This window comes from Thermobia domestica, chromosome 16 (genome assembly GCF_964235325.1).
Source record: "Thermobia domestica chromosome 16, izTheDome1.hap1.1, whole genome shotgun sequence".
Classification (NCBI taxonomy): domain Eukaryota; kingdom Metazoa; phylum Arthropoda; class Insecta; order Zygentoma; family Lepismatidae; genus Thermobia; species Thermobia domestica.
In genome coordinates, this window is record NC_137469.1 from 20,194,886 (window position 1) to 20,216,622 (window position 21,737).

At 37.4% G+C, this 21,737-nt stretch overlaps 1 protein-coding gene across 1 annotated transcript in view; it reads left to right on the forward strand.

The window, feature by feature from the left end:
• The window catches only part of LOC145672426 (uncharacterized), a 32,987-nt gene extending 15,410 nt beyond the window's left edge, over positions 1-17,577 (forward strand). Inside the window, exon 2 of the mRNA XM_081741576.1 lies at positions 17,472-17,577. Coding sequence (XP_081597702.1) covers positions 17,472-17,577 — 106 coding nt within the window. The remainder of the gene's footprint in view (positions 1-17,471) is intronic.
• Positions 17,578-21,737: the final 4,160 nt, after the last annotated feature.

Consider the following 21,737-nt stretch of genomic DNA (forward strand, 5'->3'; position numbering starts at 1 on the left):
GCCATAGATGCCGAAAGCCCAGACATCTAATTCTTAATCCTAATCCTAGTGACGGACTAGCACGGCCGTAGATGCCGAAAGCCCAGAAATCTAATTCTTAATCCTAATTCTAGTGATGGGCTAACACGGCCATAGATGCCTAGGTTTCAGGCCTTTTCTTCCTTCCCTTCCCTGGGATAGTGTGACATCAACCGTCATACATGATTGTTAACATGGTCATAGATACTGAAAACTCAGAAATCTAATTCTTCATCCTAAAACAGGTATTAAAAACAATGATCTAAATACACATAAGATCTTATCTATGAGTCAATTGTGACTTTTTCAGTAGTAGTTACAAAACATTAAGATTTCACGGATCTGGCCAAAAGTGAATACTCAAGTTGAAAAGTGACGATGGGTGTTAAGAATAGAAATGTAACTTTTACAATTTTACCAGACGGAAAATCGTACAGGTAAAAGAGAACCCATAATCCTAAAAGCTGGGATTGTTGATTGATAGTCAATTGTTTATTTATGTAAGATGGATTAGATGGTTGGGAAAAGATTAGTCTGTATATATTTAGCTGTTGTAGCTATTGGTTAGAGATTAGATACGAATGAGAGGTATTAATTAAATAAGTGATCTTGTACCGCTAATGCGTATTGGATGGATTATAGAGAGGTGTTATTAGCGAGATGGATACATCTTGTAATGGAAGCGATGGAAGAGTTGTTTCATAAAAATCTTTTATTTATTATAGTCGATTGTAATTAAGAGTTCAGGTGTTTGACTAACAAGGTACATTCGCGAAGTGTCCCCTCAGAATTGGTGTAAAAGTGATTCAAATTTCTCCGCTGCCTAATGTCTACTATACAAATTTTAGCGTCCCATACCGGTAATTTCCATATTTATGGACCGTCATATTTCCGGAATTCATACACTATTATAACTTTCTGACACAAAATTGCTTTTAGTTTCTTTGGATGTAACTGGGCATGAATGTGGACATATGCAAAACAAATAGGATAAGAGTTGCTCTTCTGACACATGTTACTGACAAAGGCCACCATCTTGGATGCGCCATATTGGATTGAACTTTCGTTTTTTCAAATGGAATAGGTGCAAGTGACACATCAAATTTATGTACAATTTTCTCGGAAATTCACTTGTGTAGTGAATTTTACCGTAGTTGTACCGTTTGGAGGGTATTACATATTAAATCTCTCTAGGGACTCTAGGGACTGATGTTGACAAATTAAAACAATTTCTAAGTGGAAAAATACTGTAGGTATGAACAAATTTTTTACAACACTGGTGTCATAATTTATTTCTGTGAGTGATTGCTATTACTTTCATGTTATAATATAACAAGGAAGTATTGTATTACGTTTAAAATCCATATACGACCAGATTTGGGTAAAGATCTACCATTTCCGTATTGACTTCTGCATGTCTGTATGTATACGTTCAGATAATACTTCCTCAACGATGAATCAAGTAAAAGATTACATTTACACAGGGTACCCTACACAACTTTCCATTTTTTCAATATTCGTGAAGTGTCTGACATGTAACATGCAATACCTCGCAGACGGCATAAGCTACGGTAAAGCCCACTACAACAATGAATTTCCGAGAAATTTATACATGAGTCTGACTCATTTGAAAAACCGAAGGGTGAATCCAATATGGCGGATCGAAGATGGTTGCCGGGCTGGGTAACATATCACGACCCTCTCGGGAGAGTAATGCTCCCGGAAGTACGTTTTTTCGCGCGCTACTCTAGCCAGCTGTTTTACGCACTATCCTAGTCAGCTGTTTTAAGTTGGTCGCAAAATTTATTCCATCGGGGTCAAGGTGAAACAAAACAAGCTCTGCGGAGCTTCTAACCCGTTCCTCCTCCTCCTACTACTACTACTTATGTGCACAAAAGTAAGTAAATAACTTTATTGAGTATTATTTTCATCTTATTTTAATAAAAAAGTGTTATGGAAATCTAAAATAGCTTTCCTTGGGCCGGGTTTAAGCCCACGCCAAAAGCGATTTCCGTTACTAGCATGAAGCGCTAGTAGGGCCGTCGCGTGGCTTGTAAGCGCCTGGGGCAAGAATTCCAAAGTGACCCCCGGTGTGTTATGAAAAACAACCAGAGTTTATTCTGTACTCCTAGATTTAAATATGGAATTTAAGATCATAATGTAAGATAAAAGAAGTTGGTATGTTATTTTTTAAAAAGTGAATGGCTTTTATAGTTAAAAAATAAAAGTTAATGAAAACATGGTTTTTGAATTATTGAAATCGAATGCTATTCTTGTTTATTTTGAACTGACATCAACATAGGAGTAGCACAAAATATACAAATAACGATACAAATAAATTCGAAGATAAAAAATTCTTCTCACAGAGGGCTGGAGGGAGTTCCAGTTCAGTAATCCTAGACGGTATTTTACAATACAGGTAATTTTCAAGTTCAATGCTCTATCTGGAGTCCACAAGGATCTAATCTAGGTTCTCCTTTGTTTCTTCTTTTAATGATATTCCTCTGTGTTCTAAAGCTTTTTGTATTAACTCTGTGTAATAAGTTCTTTTCAAATTATACTCCAAAGTAAGTTGAATTGATGACTACGGGAAAGCTCAATAGGATCTACAAAGAGTTCAAATGTGGTGTGATAAGAATAAATTAGTCCTGAATGTGTCCAAATGTAAATCTGTGTCTTTCATGAAGAAAGGAAATCCAATTAATTTTACTAATATAATCAGTTGCATTTCCTTGTCTACCTCAAATACGATCAAAGAGCTAGGAGTTATATTTTATAGCAAATTAACCTTTGCTCAGCATGTTGACGAAATAACGAGTTGTGTATATAGAAACCTAGGTTTAATTTATAGGATAGGGCAGGATTTCTACAAAGAATCAACATTTATACAGTTATATTTTTGGTATGTGAGATCAAAATTGGAGTACTGTTGAACTGTTTGGACACCAAATGTCACTAAATACTCTGATGAAATAGAAAATGTATACAGGGTGGGCTTTAAGTCCCTCATCCCCCCCTGTAAAATCCGTGTTCGTGGAAAGTAGTGAACAGCAACCATGTAGTAACATAGGTGGCCGAGGGGAAGTCGGATTGTGATGATGATGGCCATCTTGAAAGCCGCCATCTTGAATTCATGTCAAGATTTTTAAATGGGAACATGGTCATGCGGCACATCATTTTAGGCTAGAATTTAAAGACAAACACAATGGTGAGATCGGTGTGTTGATATCTTAATGTGTTCCTCCCTTCCATATTGTCCGAGGACAGAACATTTCCACTCTTTTCTCAGCAGGATGGTGTCCCTCCGCATTACGGATTACAAATCCGTACCTATCTGGATGAACAATTTCTTGGACGTTGGATTGGACGTCGTGATCCCATTGAATGGCCAGGACGATCACAAGGTCTGACGCCTTTAGATTTTTATCTGCAGGCTATACCATCTGAAGACAAAGGTATACGCCGAAAAGATCCTGGATCTTGGACACCTGCAAGAATGCATACTTGCAGCCTGTGCCGATATTTCACCAGAAACTCTTTTGAGGGACATGAACAATTTGGGTTGAACGACTTACCTTGTGCATATCTCGGGATGGTGGCCACGTAAAGCACGTGCTCCGAAATGAGTGGCAGGTAAACTTAGCAGTTTGAAGTGCCTGTAACTTTTGAACAAATTAAGATATCAACAAACCAATTTCACCATTGTATTTGTCTTTAAATTATAGCGTAAAATGATGTGCCGCATGACCATGTTCTCATTTAAAAATCTTGACGTGAATTCAAGATTGCGGCTTTCAAAATGACCGCCATCTTGGTCACCATCACAATCCGACTTTCCCCTTGGCCTACTATGATGTTGCATGGTTGTTGTTCACCATTTTCTACGAACACGGATTTTACAAGGGGTTATGGCCCACCCTGTAGTTTAAATTTTTAAAAATGCTTGCATACAAGAAAACCGGTTTCTACCCAAAGTTTATACCCTACGGAGACATAGTAACGAATTTTAGTTTTCAAACATTTGTAAAATGGAGATTTGTCTTTGATCTGATTTTTTACATAAATTATTAAACGGTAAAATTGATTGTCCAGAATTGGTTTTAAAAGTATTATTACGTGTCCCCACTGGCGCAAATCCCAAGGGAATGAGGGGGACATGTCCCCTCCAATCTTGGAACTGGAGGTGACTATCCTCCCAATAATAAGATTTGAAATATTTTTTTTAGAGAGAAATGTGATGATTTGTGTCCGATTGCCACAAAGGAAAGTAAGAGGAAATCAATGCCTTCCCCCCAGAATAAGCCTCAAGTCTGGCCACCTCCCAATGTTGAAGAAAACTCTGCTTCCCTGATCCTCCACAGCATTGTTTTAAAACTTCATACATATTTTGAACGTCGCTAAAAAAAAAAGGCTTACCCGTCCCCCCAATGTTAAAGACAGATTTGCGTCACTGCGTGTCCCAATAGGTAAGACTAGAACAGCAAACACTGAGACATTCTACGAGTATTGTAGAAGAGCAAGAACAAATACATCACATAAATCTTCTCTTAAAGAATGTGTTTTTCATATAACGAAATTGTTAGATTTAATGTAGTAGATGTATTTAATATGTCCGAAAACAAGTTCAAATAATTCACTAACATAATCTTAATTCCTTGATTTTGTTAATTTGTCTTTCCGGCGCCTCCTTTGGTAGCGGCGCCTGGGGCAATCTCCCGGGCCACCCCGTCTAGCACGTTCGGCCACGAGGACTGACAGCAGCAAGCATTTGATTTCTGCTACATGAATGCTACGTGGCAAGAAATGGATAACGCCAACCAATCAGAACCTTGCATTTCGTTCATACTTCCGGGATCATTACTCTCCTGAGTTAGTCCTAATATATCAGAGAAGCAGTACCTGATCCAATTTGTTTCGCATATCCTCGCGTTCATCTAAAGAAACCAAAAGCAATTTTTTGTCTGAGCGTTATAGTAGTGTATGATTGAGTTCCGGATATATGAAGGCTCATAAATATGCAAATTACCAATATGGCCGCTAAAATTAGTACAATACACATTGAACCGCGGAGAACGTTACATTTGAATCAATTTTACACGAATCCCGAGGGGATAATTCGCGAATGTACCTTGTAAGATGTATATGATTGCATCAATATCTATTATACATAATTGACTACGTGACCTGGGGCTTGATTAGCTGCACAATTTTCTGGATTAAAATGTTTATGTGAAGTTTGTATCTATTTTTTGTCTATAAGATTTAGATTACTGAATTCACATTCTGTTATGATAGAGGAGGCATACAACCAGAAATTTTTGTTGTGTAGGGAGTCCAAAGTAAAAAAGTTGGAGGAGATTCTAGTAAATCTCTCATGATTGCATCCATGGAGCAAACGAAAGACAAGTATATCATTTAGAAAACTTACAATAGTTTAGGGATGGAACTACCCCCAGTGGGTACGCTCCTGTGCTAGGCTACGATAATACTATCCTATGCATCAAATAAACTATAAGAGGTAGTCATGACCTGAACATGGCGGCGTCAATGGGACGTTCATTAAAATATTATACAGAGTGTTCATAAAGTTAGCATTACCTTTAATAACGCAAACAGGGATCTCTAACGGCCAAACACGCAGTCACTCACGGTGGTGTCCAAATCGTTCGTAGAGTGATAAGTATCTGTTTGGACAATCGTACCTCACGCCAGCTGTAGATTTCGTGTAGTTGGGCGATTGTCGGTATCAGAGACCAGCTGACAGTCAGTTACAGTCCCTCTATGCTACGCACATGCTTGGTAGGACATAAAACTTAGTGCAACCAGGCCGGGCGGAAGGCATAGCCCATATCGGTTAGAGTTCCTTTTTGGGATGGAAACGCGAATGCCATCGGTATTTTTGTTGCAAACACACTAACACCTGTTTCTTATAGATTTCGATGTGCTAAATTCAAATCCATCATCAGATTTCCCCCATCGGACTCCAGTTTCTTGCAATTCAAATTTTACGGTTGTATGTTTAAAACTGTAATTTTACACAGCGCTACAAATTTCCAGTAGATGGCAGGCTAAATACGGAATATGTGAAAATTGTTTTGCCTCTTCTTTATCACAGTGACATAACTCTACTATATCTTGGTATACACATCATTTCATCTGCTAAAACTGAGTGTAAAAGATCTCTTTTAGTACGTGATTCGTAATTCATTGTTATACAACTTTTGAGAATCTCTCCTAGTACTTTATGTGTTTATTTTGTGTAAAACTGAGTGTAAAAGTGAATGAGACAATTTTATTGATTTAGTTTGATAGACATTTGGTACTTCTTTCTACTTTATGGAAGCTTGTTAAAATTGTTATTTTCTTAAAACCTCTTAAGGATGCTTCATCGACTCTTATCGGTCAATCTCTGACCTATGTATTCAGCAAAACACTGAAACGAATCCTAGTAAAGTGAATCTATTTAAATTCCATTGATCACTCTCATCTTCCTTTAACATAAGCAGGCTTTATACCATCATTTAGCGCTACTGAGCAACTGTTGAAACTATCGAGATATCTTGTCAACCATTTCATTTAACGGTTGTCTTCTATCCGTATTTGATTTGATATTGAGCGCGCATTTCACACAGTTTGACACCAAGGACTTTTATTCAAATTATTGCGTATACTATCCTTATCGTACGTTCAACTTAACGGTAATTTTCTTCATAATCTCTCAGTTTTCATACAAATAAATCAAGCACAATAACATCACTTCATTCTACGGGCTGGAGTACCTCAAGGTTCTCTTTTGTCACCACTACTATACATCCTATATTGTTTCTGATATATCGATACCAGAATCACCTATTTATGCACTTCAGTTTGCTGATGATACTGCTCATCTCGCTTTATATTCTTCAGTTGATCTAATAAACGTAGCATTGCAACCAGTAATTGATAAATTTGTTGCAATGCTTCCGTTGGTGTCTCAAATGGAAACTTAAATCCATCTAAAATACAGGGTGGTCGTGCATGAATGTCGGAAAATTCGGGAGATGAATCTACAGGTAAAAATAGTAAAAAAATGTCATATGAACATTGGGTGAATGCGGCTTCGTTTGGACGCTAGAGGCGTCTGAAATGTCACCTTCCGAGGCGGCAATTTGCAATATCTCAAGAACGGAAAGAAATACGAATGTCGGGTCAAAACATATCAAAGGAAACCCCATACGAAGAATCCAATTATGCATAAGTAATGGCGAAACAGTGGCGGCGCTAGAGGGGGCACAAAGAAAGTGAATGAAACATGGAGAAAAGTGAACAATTTAAACTGAAAAATTGTAGGAGGGGATGTTACTTGGAACATGCAACAACAAATGTTAATAAACAAAGGCAACAACGGCTAGTCTGTAGGGACATTATGGGAGGCGGATTGTAGGAATACAGTACCTTTGTAATGGTAAGAAATAGGAATGTCGGTTCAAAAGATATCAAAGGAAATCCCATCCGAAGAATCCAATTATGTATAAGTGATGGCGAAACAGTGGCGGCGCCAGGGGGAGCACAAAGTAAGTGAATGAAACGCGGAGAAAAGTTGAAATTGGTGAAAACACAACTATTTGAAAGCAATCAGGAAACAAGTAATACAACTCTAGGTGTACTGTATGATACATGTCTGATGACAGAGAGCGCATAGCTACAGTAGGTGGAACAAGTGGACGTGCAGAGCGTCGTGTAGTAGAGTTAGTTATAGGAGTAGTGAAAGCGTGGGTAACGAGAGCATTCGCATCGAAGGTGCAGAGGACAGCGCACAGTTCATTCGTACTGAATGGGGCAATAACAGTAACAGCACAAGCGTTTTAGTGCTAAACTCTACAGGCAGGGCAGTTATCCATGTGTATGTGAATGTGGTTTACTTTGTGTCGTGTGAAACAGTGTTAATGTTGGCAAGCACGGGACGGACAAGTGCTATGTGTAATGCACCACAATGAATAGGGTAGTATACACTAACGCCGAAATGGCAGATATGCATTTGATGTACGGCTTAGCGGAAGATAATGCATAAGAAGCACGTAGGTTATATGCGGAACGCTACCCAGATCGACAAATTCCAGCACCGGGGATGTTTATTCGTATTCATCAGCGATTGCGGGACACTGGGTCATTCCTTCCCAAGACAGACATTCCGAGACGACGACGCGTTCGAACACCCTCACTGGAAGAGAGGGTACTCCGACATGTGACCCGGAACCCGATTATTAGTACCCGACGAATAGCAAGGCAGGAACACGTTTCGCATCAAGTCGTGCTAAGCATCTTGCATAGTAATAATCCCAGACCATACCACGTACAACGAACGCATGCGTTATACGATGGTGACTATGAAACCCGACCACGTTTCTGTCGTTGGTTATACCGCCGCTGCCGTGTATCACCAGCCTTTCTAACACAGGTATTGTTCTCGGATGAGGCATTATTCACACGGGATGGCATCACAAATTCCCACAATGACCATCGATGGGACTCAACAACCCGCATGCAATTTCCACGCAGGTGGAAGACAAGCATGGCCCCCACGTTCATCCGACCTGAATCCCGTAGATTTTTTCCTGTGGGGCTACGAGAAGAGTCTAGTGTATACACGGCCTCTGCATGATGTTGAAGATCTTCGCCAGCGTGTATGTGCTGCATTTGCCACATTACGGCAAACGCCAGCGATATTGGCACCAGTCAGAGAATCCTTACGCCATCGTGTAACTGTCTGTCTCGAAGAACAAGGAGGACATATTGAACAGCTGCTATAGAATGGCATTATGTTGACCATGGTAAGTACAATACCTCTTGTTGTTATAGTACACTGGGTCTCATCCTCCATACGTGTTTTTTACGATCTGCACGTTTCATCACTAAGAGTGTTTAACAGTTTCTTTGCAGCTCCCAGGCGCCGCCACTGTTCCTCAGTACGTGTGCATAATTGGATTCTTCGGATGGGATTTCCTTTGATATCTTTTCACCCGACATTTCTATTTCTCTCCGTTAAAATGATACTGTATTTCAACATTCCACCTCTCATAGTGTCCCTACAGCGTAGCCATTGTTGCCTTTGTTCATTAACATTTGTTGCTGCATGTTCCATATAACATCCGCTCCTACAGTTTGTCAGTGTAAATTGTTCACCTTTCTCCGCATTTCATTCACTTTCTTTATGCTTCCCCTGGCGCCACCACTGTTTCGCCATCACTTATACATAATTGGATTCTTCGGATGGGATTTCCTTTGATATCTTTTGACCCGACATTCCTATTTCTCACCATTACAAAGATACTGTATTCCAACAATCCGCCTCCCATAATGTCCCTACAGATTAGTCGTTGTTGCCTTTGTTCATTAACATTTGTTGTTGCATGTTCCAAATAACATCCCCTCCTACAATTTTTCAGTGTAAATTGTTCACTTTTCTCCATGTTTCATTCACTTTCTTTGTGCCCCCCTCTAGCGCCACCACTGTTTCGCCATTACTTATGCATAATTGGATTCTTCGTATGGGGTTTCCTTTGATATGTTTTGACCCGACATTCGTATTTCTCTCCGTTCTTAAGATATTGCAAACTGCCGCCTCGGAAGGTGACATTTCAGACGCCTCTAGCGTCCAAACGAAGCCGCATTCACCCAATGTTTATATGACATTTTTTGCTTATTTTTACCTGTAGATTCATCTCCCGAATTTTCCGACATTCATGCACGACCACCCTGTATAAATAACGTTATTTGGACTTAAACGCAACAAGTATTGCTTAACAGAAATTGAGAACGTTTACGTCTTACATTACTAAGCTCGCCAATGCCATTACAAAATAATGAGAGTACATTTTTGTAACTTTCGACAAACATCTCTCTTGCAACGCCCACATTTTCAATTTCCAAGCTAATATTAGCCGTCGGATCAACTTGTTATGCAGTTTGAAGGGCACTAATCGGAGTCTTAGCATCATACTCATTCTTTTTATACATACAAAGTTTTTGCTCGTCCTGCTCTACGAAAGTCAACTCCACGAAAGTTTAATGACAAGCTAGAGGTCCTGGAATATAATGTCTTATGACTTTCTTTATTCATTGCCGCCACACATTCCGACTCCAAAGATCTACCGTCGTACATCTATACCAACAATATTACGTCATTTCTACAGTCTTCGCTCTCGCTACACTCAATACGACGTGTCAGACGCTGATCCTATTCTTCATGAACTCTTAGAAACGACACCAGCTTTACTATTATATTTTATTCATCTTCTTGCTGTCCACGAACTTGATCAGACCGCTGTTCTCTATAATCCCCGTCGTCGCACTTATTGTCGCCATCTTTTCATTCATTTGCAAGTAACTTCATCAATGCACACCTTTGTCGTTAACTAACAGGTTCCAACCAAGGATGTAATAAAATAGAGGATTTGTCCTTACAACAAAATCTTGAAGCCATACGTCATAGTTTCGCCACCCCTACTCTGCCCACTCCGCCCAATAAGATCGCAACGTTTTGAGCCAACAATCATGGTGGAAACGAAAGTAGTCTATCAGACGATGGCGGGAACGAGAGTAGCCAGTCAGACGTGCTGATGATGGTTGTTTCTTTTTGGCTCCATTAGGTTAATGGGATGAAGATACATTTGGACAGATCCTCTATTTTACAACATCCTTGGTTCCAACTTTGCCTCCATGTAGCATTATTATGCAGCATGCCTAAAATAATCTAGTACAGATTGATAATATGCGTGCAAACTACTGTTGTTTCCTGAAAATGTTATTCTATTACCTGCTATCCTATTACGCGCCTGTGCAATTATTTCATCAAACTTTTCACTCATAGTGCCTTAGAAATTGTATTTTAGGGTAGTAGTTGCATTCATGGCTGCATATTCACTTCACGAGAACTTTCCACGATAAGTATTAATGCGTGAGCGGGCGTACGCCATAAAAATGATTGTGCGAAGAAAAACTGGCGGTAGGTTACCACTAAAAGTAATAATTTTATCCAACCGAGTCAAGGCAGGGTGCAGCAGGAGGACCGAGCGAGAGCGCGTTCGCAGGGAGGAGGCGCGTAAGCGATGGAGTGTTTGTGCATAAACGAGGATAGTGCGAAAATAACTTGATTTCGCATAAAACCATATAGGTTAGAGCACTTGTAATGGTTTAACATTCGTAACTCTATACTTGTAAACATAAACTACAGGCTTCTTACATAATGCAGAAATTGAAATATATTGTAATTGGAAATTATTATGTTACAAAGTCATCTTTCATGTGCACTCATTCATTTTAATGCTTTTACATTTGTAACACACTTGGAAATATAAAATACTGGTTTTCTACATTGTGAAAAATTCTTTCGAGAATTGAGCCGTTCAGATCCCAAACCGATTAACTCCATCAAACGAGAGTTTTCGGTAGTGAGCATTTTAGTAACTTAAATACAATGGGTCTTAGGCAGAGTCGTTCTGACATGTGATTAGTGCCATACTAAAGAGTTCGACTAACATATCGTTACTACAGTAGTCAGGCGTTTAGTATGACTCTAATCATACGTCAAAACCACTCTACTTAAGGCGGATTATATTTAAATAGGAGTTATCAGAACGTCTATGCATACTAGCAAGGGCGCCCAACAGGGAGGCAAGGTGGGGCGATCGCCCCCTAGAGGAAGTTGTACTTCAGAATATCGAAAATCCAATAGAATTTTTACATTAGTTACAGTAAAATTTGAAACTATTTTTGAAACGTCGCTTATACTTGCCCCCCTTGGACACCACAACATGGGCGCCCTTGCATACTAGTGGCAAATTTTTAAACTATGGAGTGAATCGATTTTGCCTCTGAAAAGAATGTATTTTTTCCAAGTCAAAATTATGTAAAACTAAAAAAAAAGAAACAAAATAAAATTAATCAGTTTAGCTTCTGAACTCCTGAATTGAATTTAATACCCTTTACGATCCTCTTTCATAACCATTTACTCATTTCAATAGTGAAATTACATTTTTTTTTTAAATGACGGACTATTCTTAATAAGTACCCTTAACATAATACATCATACAAACAATTAAAAACATCACAGTATTCAGAACAGAATGTGTACGTTGATATTATTTACATATTAAAGGACTATTCTGTAACCTAATTAGTCAAGGTCAAAGTCAAGGTGTAAATGACGGGTTAATTTAGAGAGTTGAGTCCCAGAACTATTCAAAGTTCCTTACCTCATATATGTATCGGTAATAATATCATGAAGTTGTCCAGACTTTCTAGTAAGTGTGAGGCGGAGACCAAGGCCGACTCATGTAGAGTATGACAAGGTCCTTGACGATGACCTGTTTCTATAAAGAGAAGGATTCAGGGGCGTAGCACAATTGGGTGAATTAAATGAGAGTACTAAGTCAGGATTTGTTCTCTAAGTAGCCAATCAGCAGTGAAGGAAATGGCCCTCATAAGGGCCGTGGTCCTGAATGCTTAATATCGAATGATTTTTGTTTTTAATCAGTAGTGAAAAGAACTGTTATTAAATCAAAAATAATAGAAATTTTTGTAAGAGAGTCTTCTGCTGCTCGTATAAGCACTGACAGAAACTTTTACTTGCCAACAGAACTTTTCTGCTAATAACAACTAAAACTTTCACAGCATAAGAAGAAGTAGTACTTTCTCTTTCTTCTTTAGATCAGTTATGGAAGAAAAGGAAAGAAAAGGGAAAGAGAGAAAATATATGAATTAAATTACCTAAAAGAAAAATTTACCACATTCTTAAGTTCGCATAGACATTAAAGTAGAGTCATCTATCTGTAAGACTATTTGTCCGCCATTTAAGAAAAATATATATATTGATGTAAGGCAAATTAAGATACTAAAATTAACATACTAAAATTAAGTAGACTCATTTCATACAAGACATGATACAAACAAAAGGTAGCGGAAAAACAGGATCCAGATACAATTCAGCGGTCAATATTCCGTTAAGGGGATCCAAAAATTTCTTCCACACGAAATTTGCAATTTTTCCACTTCTTTCCATTGCTTTTCGTTTGATTACGTAATATAACGTCATATTAGGTTAGGTTAGGTTAGGTTAGTTTTGGACCCCCTTAACGGAACATGGACCATTTCAGTTGAGCCAAGTACAAAATATGAGTTATTTACTAACTATCTTCATCACAAAGATATTCAAACAAAATTGAAAATGAAATGGAGTCGCAATACGTAAAGCAATTTTAGAATCATAAAATCATTGTGGAGATGTCATATGAAAACTTTTAAGATCTGCAAAATTTTGTGCCGTTACAACATGCACAGATACGCACATTACCGTATGTATATCTTATACTATACTTGATAATACTTGTCCCTTCTGACAGCTCGCTGCGCGCACGTGGTGCTGAATGCTGTGTTGCCGGCTTTTGCGTCTGGCGTTGAAACACGAAATTATTCATTGCAATGAATCTCAGTTTTATAAAATTAAATGACACAAAAGAAAACTAAAAAGAATTTTCTCAATAACCAGGAGGTCCGCTAGTCAAGTTGACATTCAACTAAAACAATGTGCATTTGTTTATATTCAAATTGGCAACGTGTGGAAAGGGTTGAATGTTTACCATTGCTGAGCGAGACAAATGAACCACTACAATTGCCTGACGCGCTGTTGCCATAGAAACAGTTCTTCTTGCCTGATTGTTGTGATCACGTGCAGGAAGGGAAAACCAGAGGAAAGCAACTGTCAGACGGGACAAGTTGTGTCAAATGGACTGTAGTTAGAGTTGTACTTAAGCTGCTTCAGGCAAACTATGAAGCCTACTCTTCACATGTGGAAAGTGTTATAAAGTTACTAATGTAAACTAGTGTAAAATCATTATAAGTAGTTTACGATGGATAAAATAAGTGAGTGCATGTGAAAGATTACTCCATTAGATGCTATTTCCCACCATAGTGTTCACAGGCATTCTTTTCCTTTTCTTATTAAATTTTCTTCTAGCTTGTTGAGTGTTTAATTTCTATGATAGAAGTTATATGCCACGATTAATTTAGCTATATTAGATATAGTTGAGTTGAGTTGATTTTGAGTTTAATGTCCCTTTCAGCAGCGAGGCTATATGAGACGGGACCTACTGATTGACGTGGAATCCGAACCACATGTGCTCCGTGCCAACTACATTTGTTTTATTCATTTGCTTTTTGCTCCTATTGGTTTTATTTTTTTCTTCATTTTTTTCAACAAACAAATACACCAAATACACCGACAAAAATGGGTGCAAATTATGCTACTTTGAACAGACACACAAACACGTACACACAAAAGACTATTCCTATTGTGTTGGTTTATTTCGGAAGGACAAACATAAATTTAAGCATTTATATTGGTCAATCAGTCAACCAGGGCCGCAACTTGTGGGGGGGAGGAAGGGCAACTGCCCCCCCAGGGAAGCTCCCCGCCGTTCGAGGGGGGCCCATTTTAAGACAAAATTTCCTTATTCCGTATACAATACGAACATGAAATTATAAATGAAACATCAAACGGGTTCACTACATTACATATAAACAAAACAGCACACAAAAGGTAAATAAAACAAAAATGAGACATGGGCCCACTTCAGTAAAAATGTCTACTATTAGGGGCCCTGCAAATAATATTTATTCCTATGGCTCTGAGATTTGTCAATACTGTCCGCTTAATTTGTCACGTATGGAACGGGACCAGGAGCGTAACTAATGGATCCGCAGATCTTGCCGTGCGGGAGGGCCTACAGGCTCCGTGGACCAATTAAGAGTAAGAGAAAGATGAAAATCTGGGGCCCAAGAATTAGAAAAACCAGTTTTTCTAGGGGGCCCAAATACGTGTATTAATGCTTGCCCCCCCCCCCAGAAAAAAATCTAAGTTACGGCGCTGTAGCCAACACGAGAATTTCACTGGATTTTTTATGGTTTATTGAAAAATTCCCTTCTTCCCTTTCTGCTAAATTTACCTACGAAATTTCCCTAGATTACGAAAATTTCCCTCAAACTACGAACACTATTTTCCATCGGCAATGTGTTTCTGCACAGTCTACAGACGCTGTATTTTGTTTACAAGTAAACCGTTACTAATATGAAACCATAACAAGTGCTATTGAAACTCGTATCTGTACCAAAACTTATTTTTTCACTAACCTCTCTTATACATATACGCACCATCGCTGACGTACCTGCTTTTTTCGGACGCACCCCCACACTATCATGAGCGTGTACATCAGCTTCGCTCTGTCCTGCCTCGGTTAGATAGGATTCGTATTTTTAATGGCCACCTAGCTCATGTTGATTTCTATTTTTTACACTGTGTTTTCTTATTTATGTCAAACATTCAGAGTCCTTATTTATACGCAAATTGTAAAAGAATTGTAATATTTCAACAGATACTTCCGGTATCCATCTTGAATTTTATCTATGCCAAGAGAGATATTTTCATGTCGAATACCGCAAATATTTTGGGGTATAATAAGGAAATTAGTGAGAAAATTATATTTTTTCAACAATGATTTCTAGTGGTGTGCCAAAAATAAACTTGCATGGAGTGCTGAAAGAGGCTAGAATTCGGAGTACCTATATCCTAACTAATATGACAGTAGTTCTGTGCTGGTATGAGCTACAATTTCTTGGTATTCTGTTGGTCTTATTATTACAGAACACTCAGCGCAATGTTCCTGATAACTATGTTGCTAGTTGGCCATAATGATTGATAGTATTTTTTTCCGTTTGAACAGATTATTTTCTATACTTGTTAGAAAAACACAGAGCTAAATACCTAATTGCATCTGCTTTAATTTGTGTTCTTCTAACAGTAACATTAATATTTTCAACGGTGAATACATTCTACTTATAATCTAACATTTTCATTACGCCTGACTATTATAATTTAACCTCTACGGTCCCGAATTTTTTACTGCACCAAAAAATTATTTCTGAATATTTTCTAGTTAGTTGTATGTATTTCAGTGTATTAAAAGCAATTTCATATTAAAATGTGCCTAAGGGGCAGAGGGGGGGGGGCATGTGCTCATTTGAGTACTTTAGGGGCGTACTATATATATTTATTGTAAATATAAAAATAAATAAAGGTGGTTTTTGCTAGAAACGAAGCAAATATTAGAAACCAGGTATCAATAAAGATTTAGTTGTTTTGTTTTGATGCAAACTTATTTATTTTAACATCATTCGTGATACATTCAGTGTGAGTATAATTAGACCCCTACTAATGAGAATTTAGTTGAATTCACTGCATACCATAAACGACGTTTTGCAATTGTTTAGTGAAAAATCAAAAGTTAATGGCAAAAATATTGTTGCAGTATTTACAACGAATTATGTTATAATTTTGTGATGTATCTTAAGGTGGATCACCACCCGGAAGTCAGTACACATTTTAGCTCATTCCCTTAACTACTGCGCAATGAAACGTTACATATTATAAATATTGTACTATAAGATAGATTAATGTTTCAGCTACAGCACAAGACACTGATTCATTTGGTTGTGTCTTCTGGTATCGAAAAATGTAACAAATAAAAGAAAATATTTGATTCGTTTTACAATGAGCACACAAGATGGCACTTGCTGTTAGATCTTACTAGAAATGCTCCGTTTAACGAAATGTTTATTTGTATGTGTAATATATTTTAAAGTAACAATCTTACCCACAAAATAGATGTACTGTTTGATCGTTATGTTTTATTTTATTTAAATATTAATTTACATTTAAGGAAATAGAAACTTGCGCAGAACGCCATAATGCGTTGTTGCCAAATTTGTATGTTTACTGTAATAGTCACAGTAAGAAAATTCCTAAATTCTAGCGTTGAAGATGAATTGCGGTGAGGGTCGAAAACTAATTTCTCCAGTAAGTATCTAAGCAGAATTCCATGACTACTCCTTTTATTATCTGGCATCAGTTAACACTCGACACTATCTTGCAACGCCGCACTATTCAAGCAGTTTTTAGCATAGCACCGAGAACACCTAGTGATCCACCTTAACAAAATGAGAAATAAAGAAAATGTACTAGTTGTATATTTTTACCTTCAGTACCTTATAAGATAAGCTACTAATATAATCATGTACATTCAATGTTTCATTAGAACAATCATGCATTTTACATCTCGAGAATAACTTTACATTTGCCATGTGTAATACTATCTAGCATGCACTGTTGTTTTCATAGCATGTAACCTTGCAAACCCGGTGAATGGATTTACTTGGTGTGGAACGCAAGGAAACAACTTCTATTTGCAAGCAAAGGAAAGCTTCACAGTTTATGCATTTAATCCTTGTTCTTTCTCTGCATTTTTCAAACCTACATCGATATTGTGATTTACTAGGGACATGACCTGGCCAGTGATTTACTGAATCATACCTTACATGATATTGAGGCATAGGCATAACATTTTGTTCTCTTTTATTCACAGAAATCACCTTACTCTTATTGTTACTTGGCCTGTCAACTTTGGGACTGTCACGTTTTCTGGGTCAGACGCTAATAGAGAATTAGCAATGTCTGATATGAATTCTTAACAGATCAGAATCGTCTTTTTTGGTGTACCTGCAAGCTTACAATCTATTTTATTCAACATACAACAGCAAAATCCAAGAAATGAGTGTATACTCTTACAGTCCATTTCTTAGTCTTAGTGGAGATTCTGTGGTACGAAATCAATCTATCTTGCAAATCTATACCCCCATTTTCTCATTATAATGTTTTACTACAGAAGGCCTAGGAACACAAACATGATACTTATCTTCTTTGCTGTATCTTAGGACTTGATCTTGTGGTAAACTACCAAAAGCCGTAGATAACAAGAGAAGACTTTTTGTTTTTCCATTTAACTATAACTATTTTACCATCACTTCTACTTACGACATCACTTCGCCTCTTACTATTTCCTTATCACTCTTCAGATTTTTAAATGCTCTTCCTGTTCTATTTCGCATTACTGTACCAGTACAATATGCATTTGCCTCCAACACTTTTTCAGCAGTGGACACACTAGTAAAGAACTTGTCAGTATAAACAAATTTTACAGAATCCATTGGTCCAACTAATTTTTTACAACAGCTTCTCCTACTCCATACACTTTCACTAACTCTTCAGGAAATGTATTTTTACCTTGATATTTCAAAAAATTTAAAACCAAACCATCACACGCTGCTAGAGCAATTTTTTTAATCTACAAGGATTGGGCTTAGAATGAACATACTGCTTCAAACCTTGAGTTATTTTCTGTCCTGAAAAAAGTATAATTTGTTCGTCGATAGCAACGGACTTTTGTTTGTGGCAGCAGGTTACAACCGCGTTGTATCTCATCAACTATTGGCTTCACTTTCCAAATTTTGTCCGGTGATTCGAAATCATGAGATAAGTTATCTACAAAATGGAGCATATTTATTTCTAAATGCAATTAAAAGAAAACAAAACTTAAAATAGCTTTTGAAAGATAAAAAATATCTAGCAATATGAAAAGTACTCAAATTCATACAGGGGAATAATAGGTATACATAAGTCCAGAAGTACTCACCCGAAGGACTTTCAATCCCTTCCTCTCCTGCTGCAGCCATACTTTTGAATCTAACACTGTATGCTCAATGCTGCTATCTGATGGACCCAGAGTGCACTAAATTTGTTCTCGAATGAGTATTTCAGAAGCAAAACGTGTAAGGGTGCGATTGAAATGAAACGACATATATTTACGTAGTATTAAAATGATTGTACTCAAATGAGTACTGGGGAACCGTATAGGTTAAGTTTGATTATATTTTCCGCTCACAGTTTTCACAATTGTTCATCTCCACATATATAAAAATGAAAGTCACTATATTTGTGACTTCCTTCCTCTTGAACCACAGGCCGATATCGATCAAACTTCCAACATAGATGAGGTTCGGGCCTGGAATAGTGTTTATGGTGCAAAATCAGGGGAGGGAGAGGTTAAGATACATAAAAATGATCGAAAATGACCGACATTACTGTCTAATCCATTGTTTTCGGGATTCTGAGATGAACGGTGACACTTCTGATGCCGTTTAATACTAAATTGAACCCCTATTAGCTTTTAATGTCAAAAATGAAACGTATTCTCCCTTTGCGAAGAAAGGGTACTTCTTTATTAAATAATAAATATACGAAAGAAATAAAATAAATTGAAAAAAAAGTAATTCAATACGATTGATCCGCAAATGTATCAACTTTCTTATTGGTAAGAAAGTATATAAACCAAACAACGATAACGATCTTATATATGGGAGAGTTCCCGATATCGCACCGGGTTATAAATCGTACTACCCCTAGTTTAAAAAGAACCGTAGTAGTAACAAGCCATCCGGTAGTTAATTAAGTACTATATTTCCATAATTACAGAGTAAAGTGTCGACGTTCAGTAAGTTATGTGTGTGTGCAGTTGCAGTACAATATGATTGGAGTATTCCGTACTAATTTTCGGAGTATTTTACAGTAGAATTGGGATTAAGGTAACAGAATTAGGTTATGTTTCAATAAGTAGTAATAAAGAAATATCATTAATATTATAGTAAACAAACTCAAGTTATTCTTTTTTCTTTAATTTGTGGCATATGTAAGGAATATATTTCTTTTAATTCTAGTTTCACAAATCGCACTATTAACGTGTCTTCGAAATCAAACCAGTGCGATTTTGGCTCCCGTGATGAATTGTTTTTCCTGGTTTCTTTCCCGTTACAATTCACACAAGGTGGGCACACAAGGTGACAATATGCAAAATGGTCTCCGGAATCTATGAATCGTGCTTTGAAAAAATATATAGAAAATAAAATAACGCTGCCCAACCCAATAATAGGAGGAAATAGAACTACCAACTTGCAACCACAAAGAACAGAAGTACTCATCAAGTCCTTACAAAAAATGCCTTGAAGAACAACGGCAAAGGCAATCAAGTGTATCGAAACGTGTGGAGAGACCTAATCTTTCTGAACCGTCAGTTAGGTCTGCATGTGCTTCAGGAAACACCAAAAAGTGTATTCGAAAAGTAGATACATCCAAATCACGATGTTCCGAGCTACATATTCGCAGTGTTTCAAATGTGGCTTTTGAAATCAATGAACATGATTGGTTCTGCGTCCTTTGTCAACAAAATTTAGTCAAAGATATGGTACAGAGTGTTTTGTGTAAAGTCTGGATACATGAGTCTTCTCCGGGTGTTTCAGGAGAAGAACGTGCATTCCAATGTGACTTTGGTGCATATTGGAAGTTGTAGCTGTCTGTTTTCCATAAATATAGATACTTTACGTTTCTTGAATTCACTAGTTAACAAAGGTTTTGTTACATAAAAGGAAATACCTGTTCTTAAAGGAACTTTCTGCGCTGAATTCGAATATGCACTCGGCTTTTCTCCATCACGTACGATTTTCCCGTAACAGAGGGATTTTCGGGAAAATCCCTCAAAAATTTCCCTTTTCGTTTATTTTACACCCCAAGATCTTGTCCCCTTGCATATACTAACATATGAATTATACCTAAGTATACTTTGATTCATATTTAACAAACCCTCCAAGTTTCGTAATAATCGCTTTATTCTTTCTAGAGAAATAAATATGTTTGTATGTATACTGTGTGTACTGTTTATTGCACCTTATAGTAATGCTTTCAGATCTCTTAAGTTGAGGTAAAACGTTTTGCTTTATTACCACAAACACATATATAAAATATAATACAATATAATTTACAAGTGTGACAATTTACAATAAACAATAATACAAATATACCAAAAGGTCATGAAAAGACAATCAAAACTATCACAATATATGAAACTTCCATTGGGTTACAAAAACATACACTACTTCCTTATTTTGTAAGAAATGTTGCATTCTCTAACAAGACCCCAACAATAGTCTCCCATCATTGAAGGATCCCATCGTCCCTGGTACCTTTTCTCCATTGCCATTATATCTTGGTGGAATCTTTCCCCCTGTTCGTCGCTGAGAGCACCTAGGTTAGCAGGAAAGAAGCTGAGGTGGGAGTGCAAAAAGTAGATTTTTAAAGACATCCTACAACCCAACTCTTTGTATTTCTGTATCATGTCCTGTACGATTTCTGTGTAACTCCCAGCTTTGTTATTGCCCAGAAAGTTGCGCACAACACACTTAAATGCTGTCCAGGCAGCTAGCTCAGCACTGTTTAACTTGCTGTCAAAGCTATCATCAAGCATTAATTTCCTAATTTGGGGACCAATAAACACTCCCGCTGAAATCTTAGCATCACTCAGGTTAGGGAACTTATCTCGCAAATACTTGAAACCTTCACCAGATGTGTCCATGGCTTTGACAAAGTTTTTCATAAGTCCTAACTTGATATGAAGTGGCGGTAGTAATATCTTATTAGGATCTACCAAAGGAGCGTATTTGACGTTGTATTCTCCAGGTACGTAATTCACTCTAGGTTCCCATTCCTTCACTTCATAATGTTTGTCATCAGCTCGGCTATCCCATAAACATAAAAAACATTGGTACTTCGTATAACCGCACTGCAGTCCTAATAAAATACCAACTACCTTGAGATCACAACATATTTGCCAACAATGGTCCTTGTAATTTATAAGATTTAGCAAAGTTGACATGGTGTCATAGGATTTCTTAATCTTCACTGAGTGCGCAAGTGGTATAGAAGGTTTTTGATTTCCATTATGTAAAAGGACAGCTTTAACGGG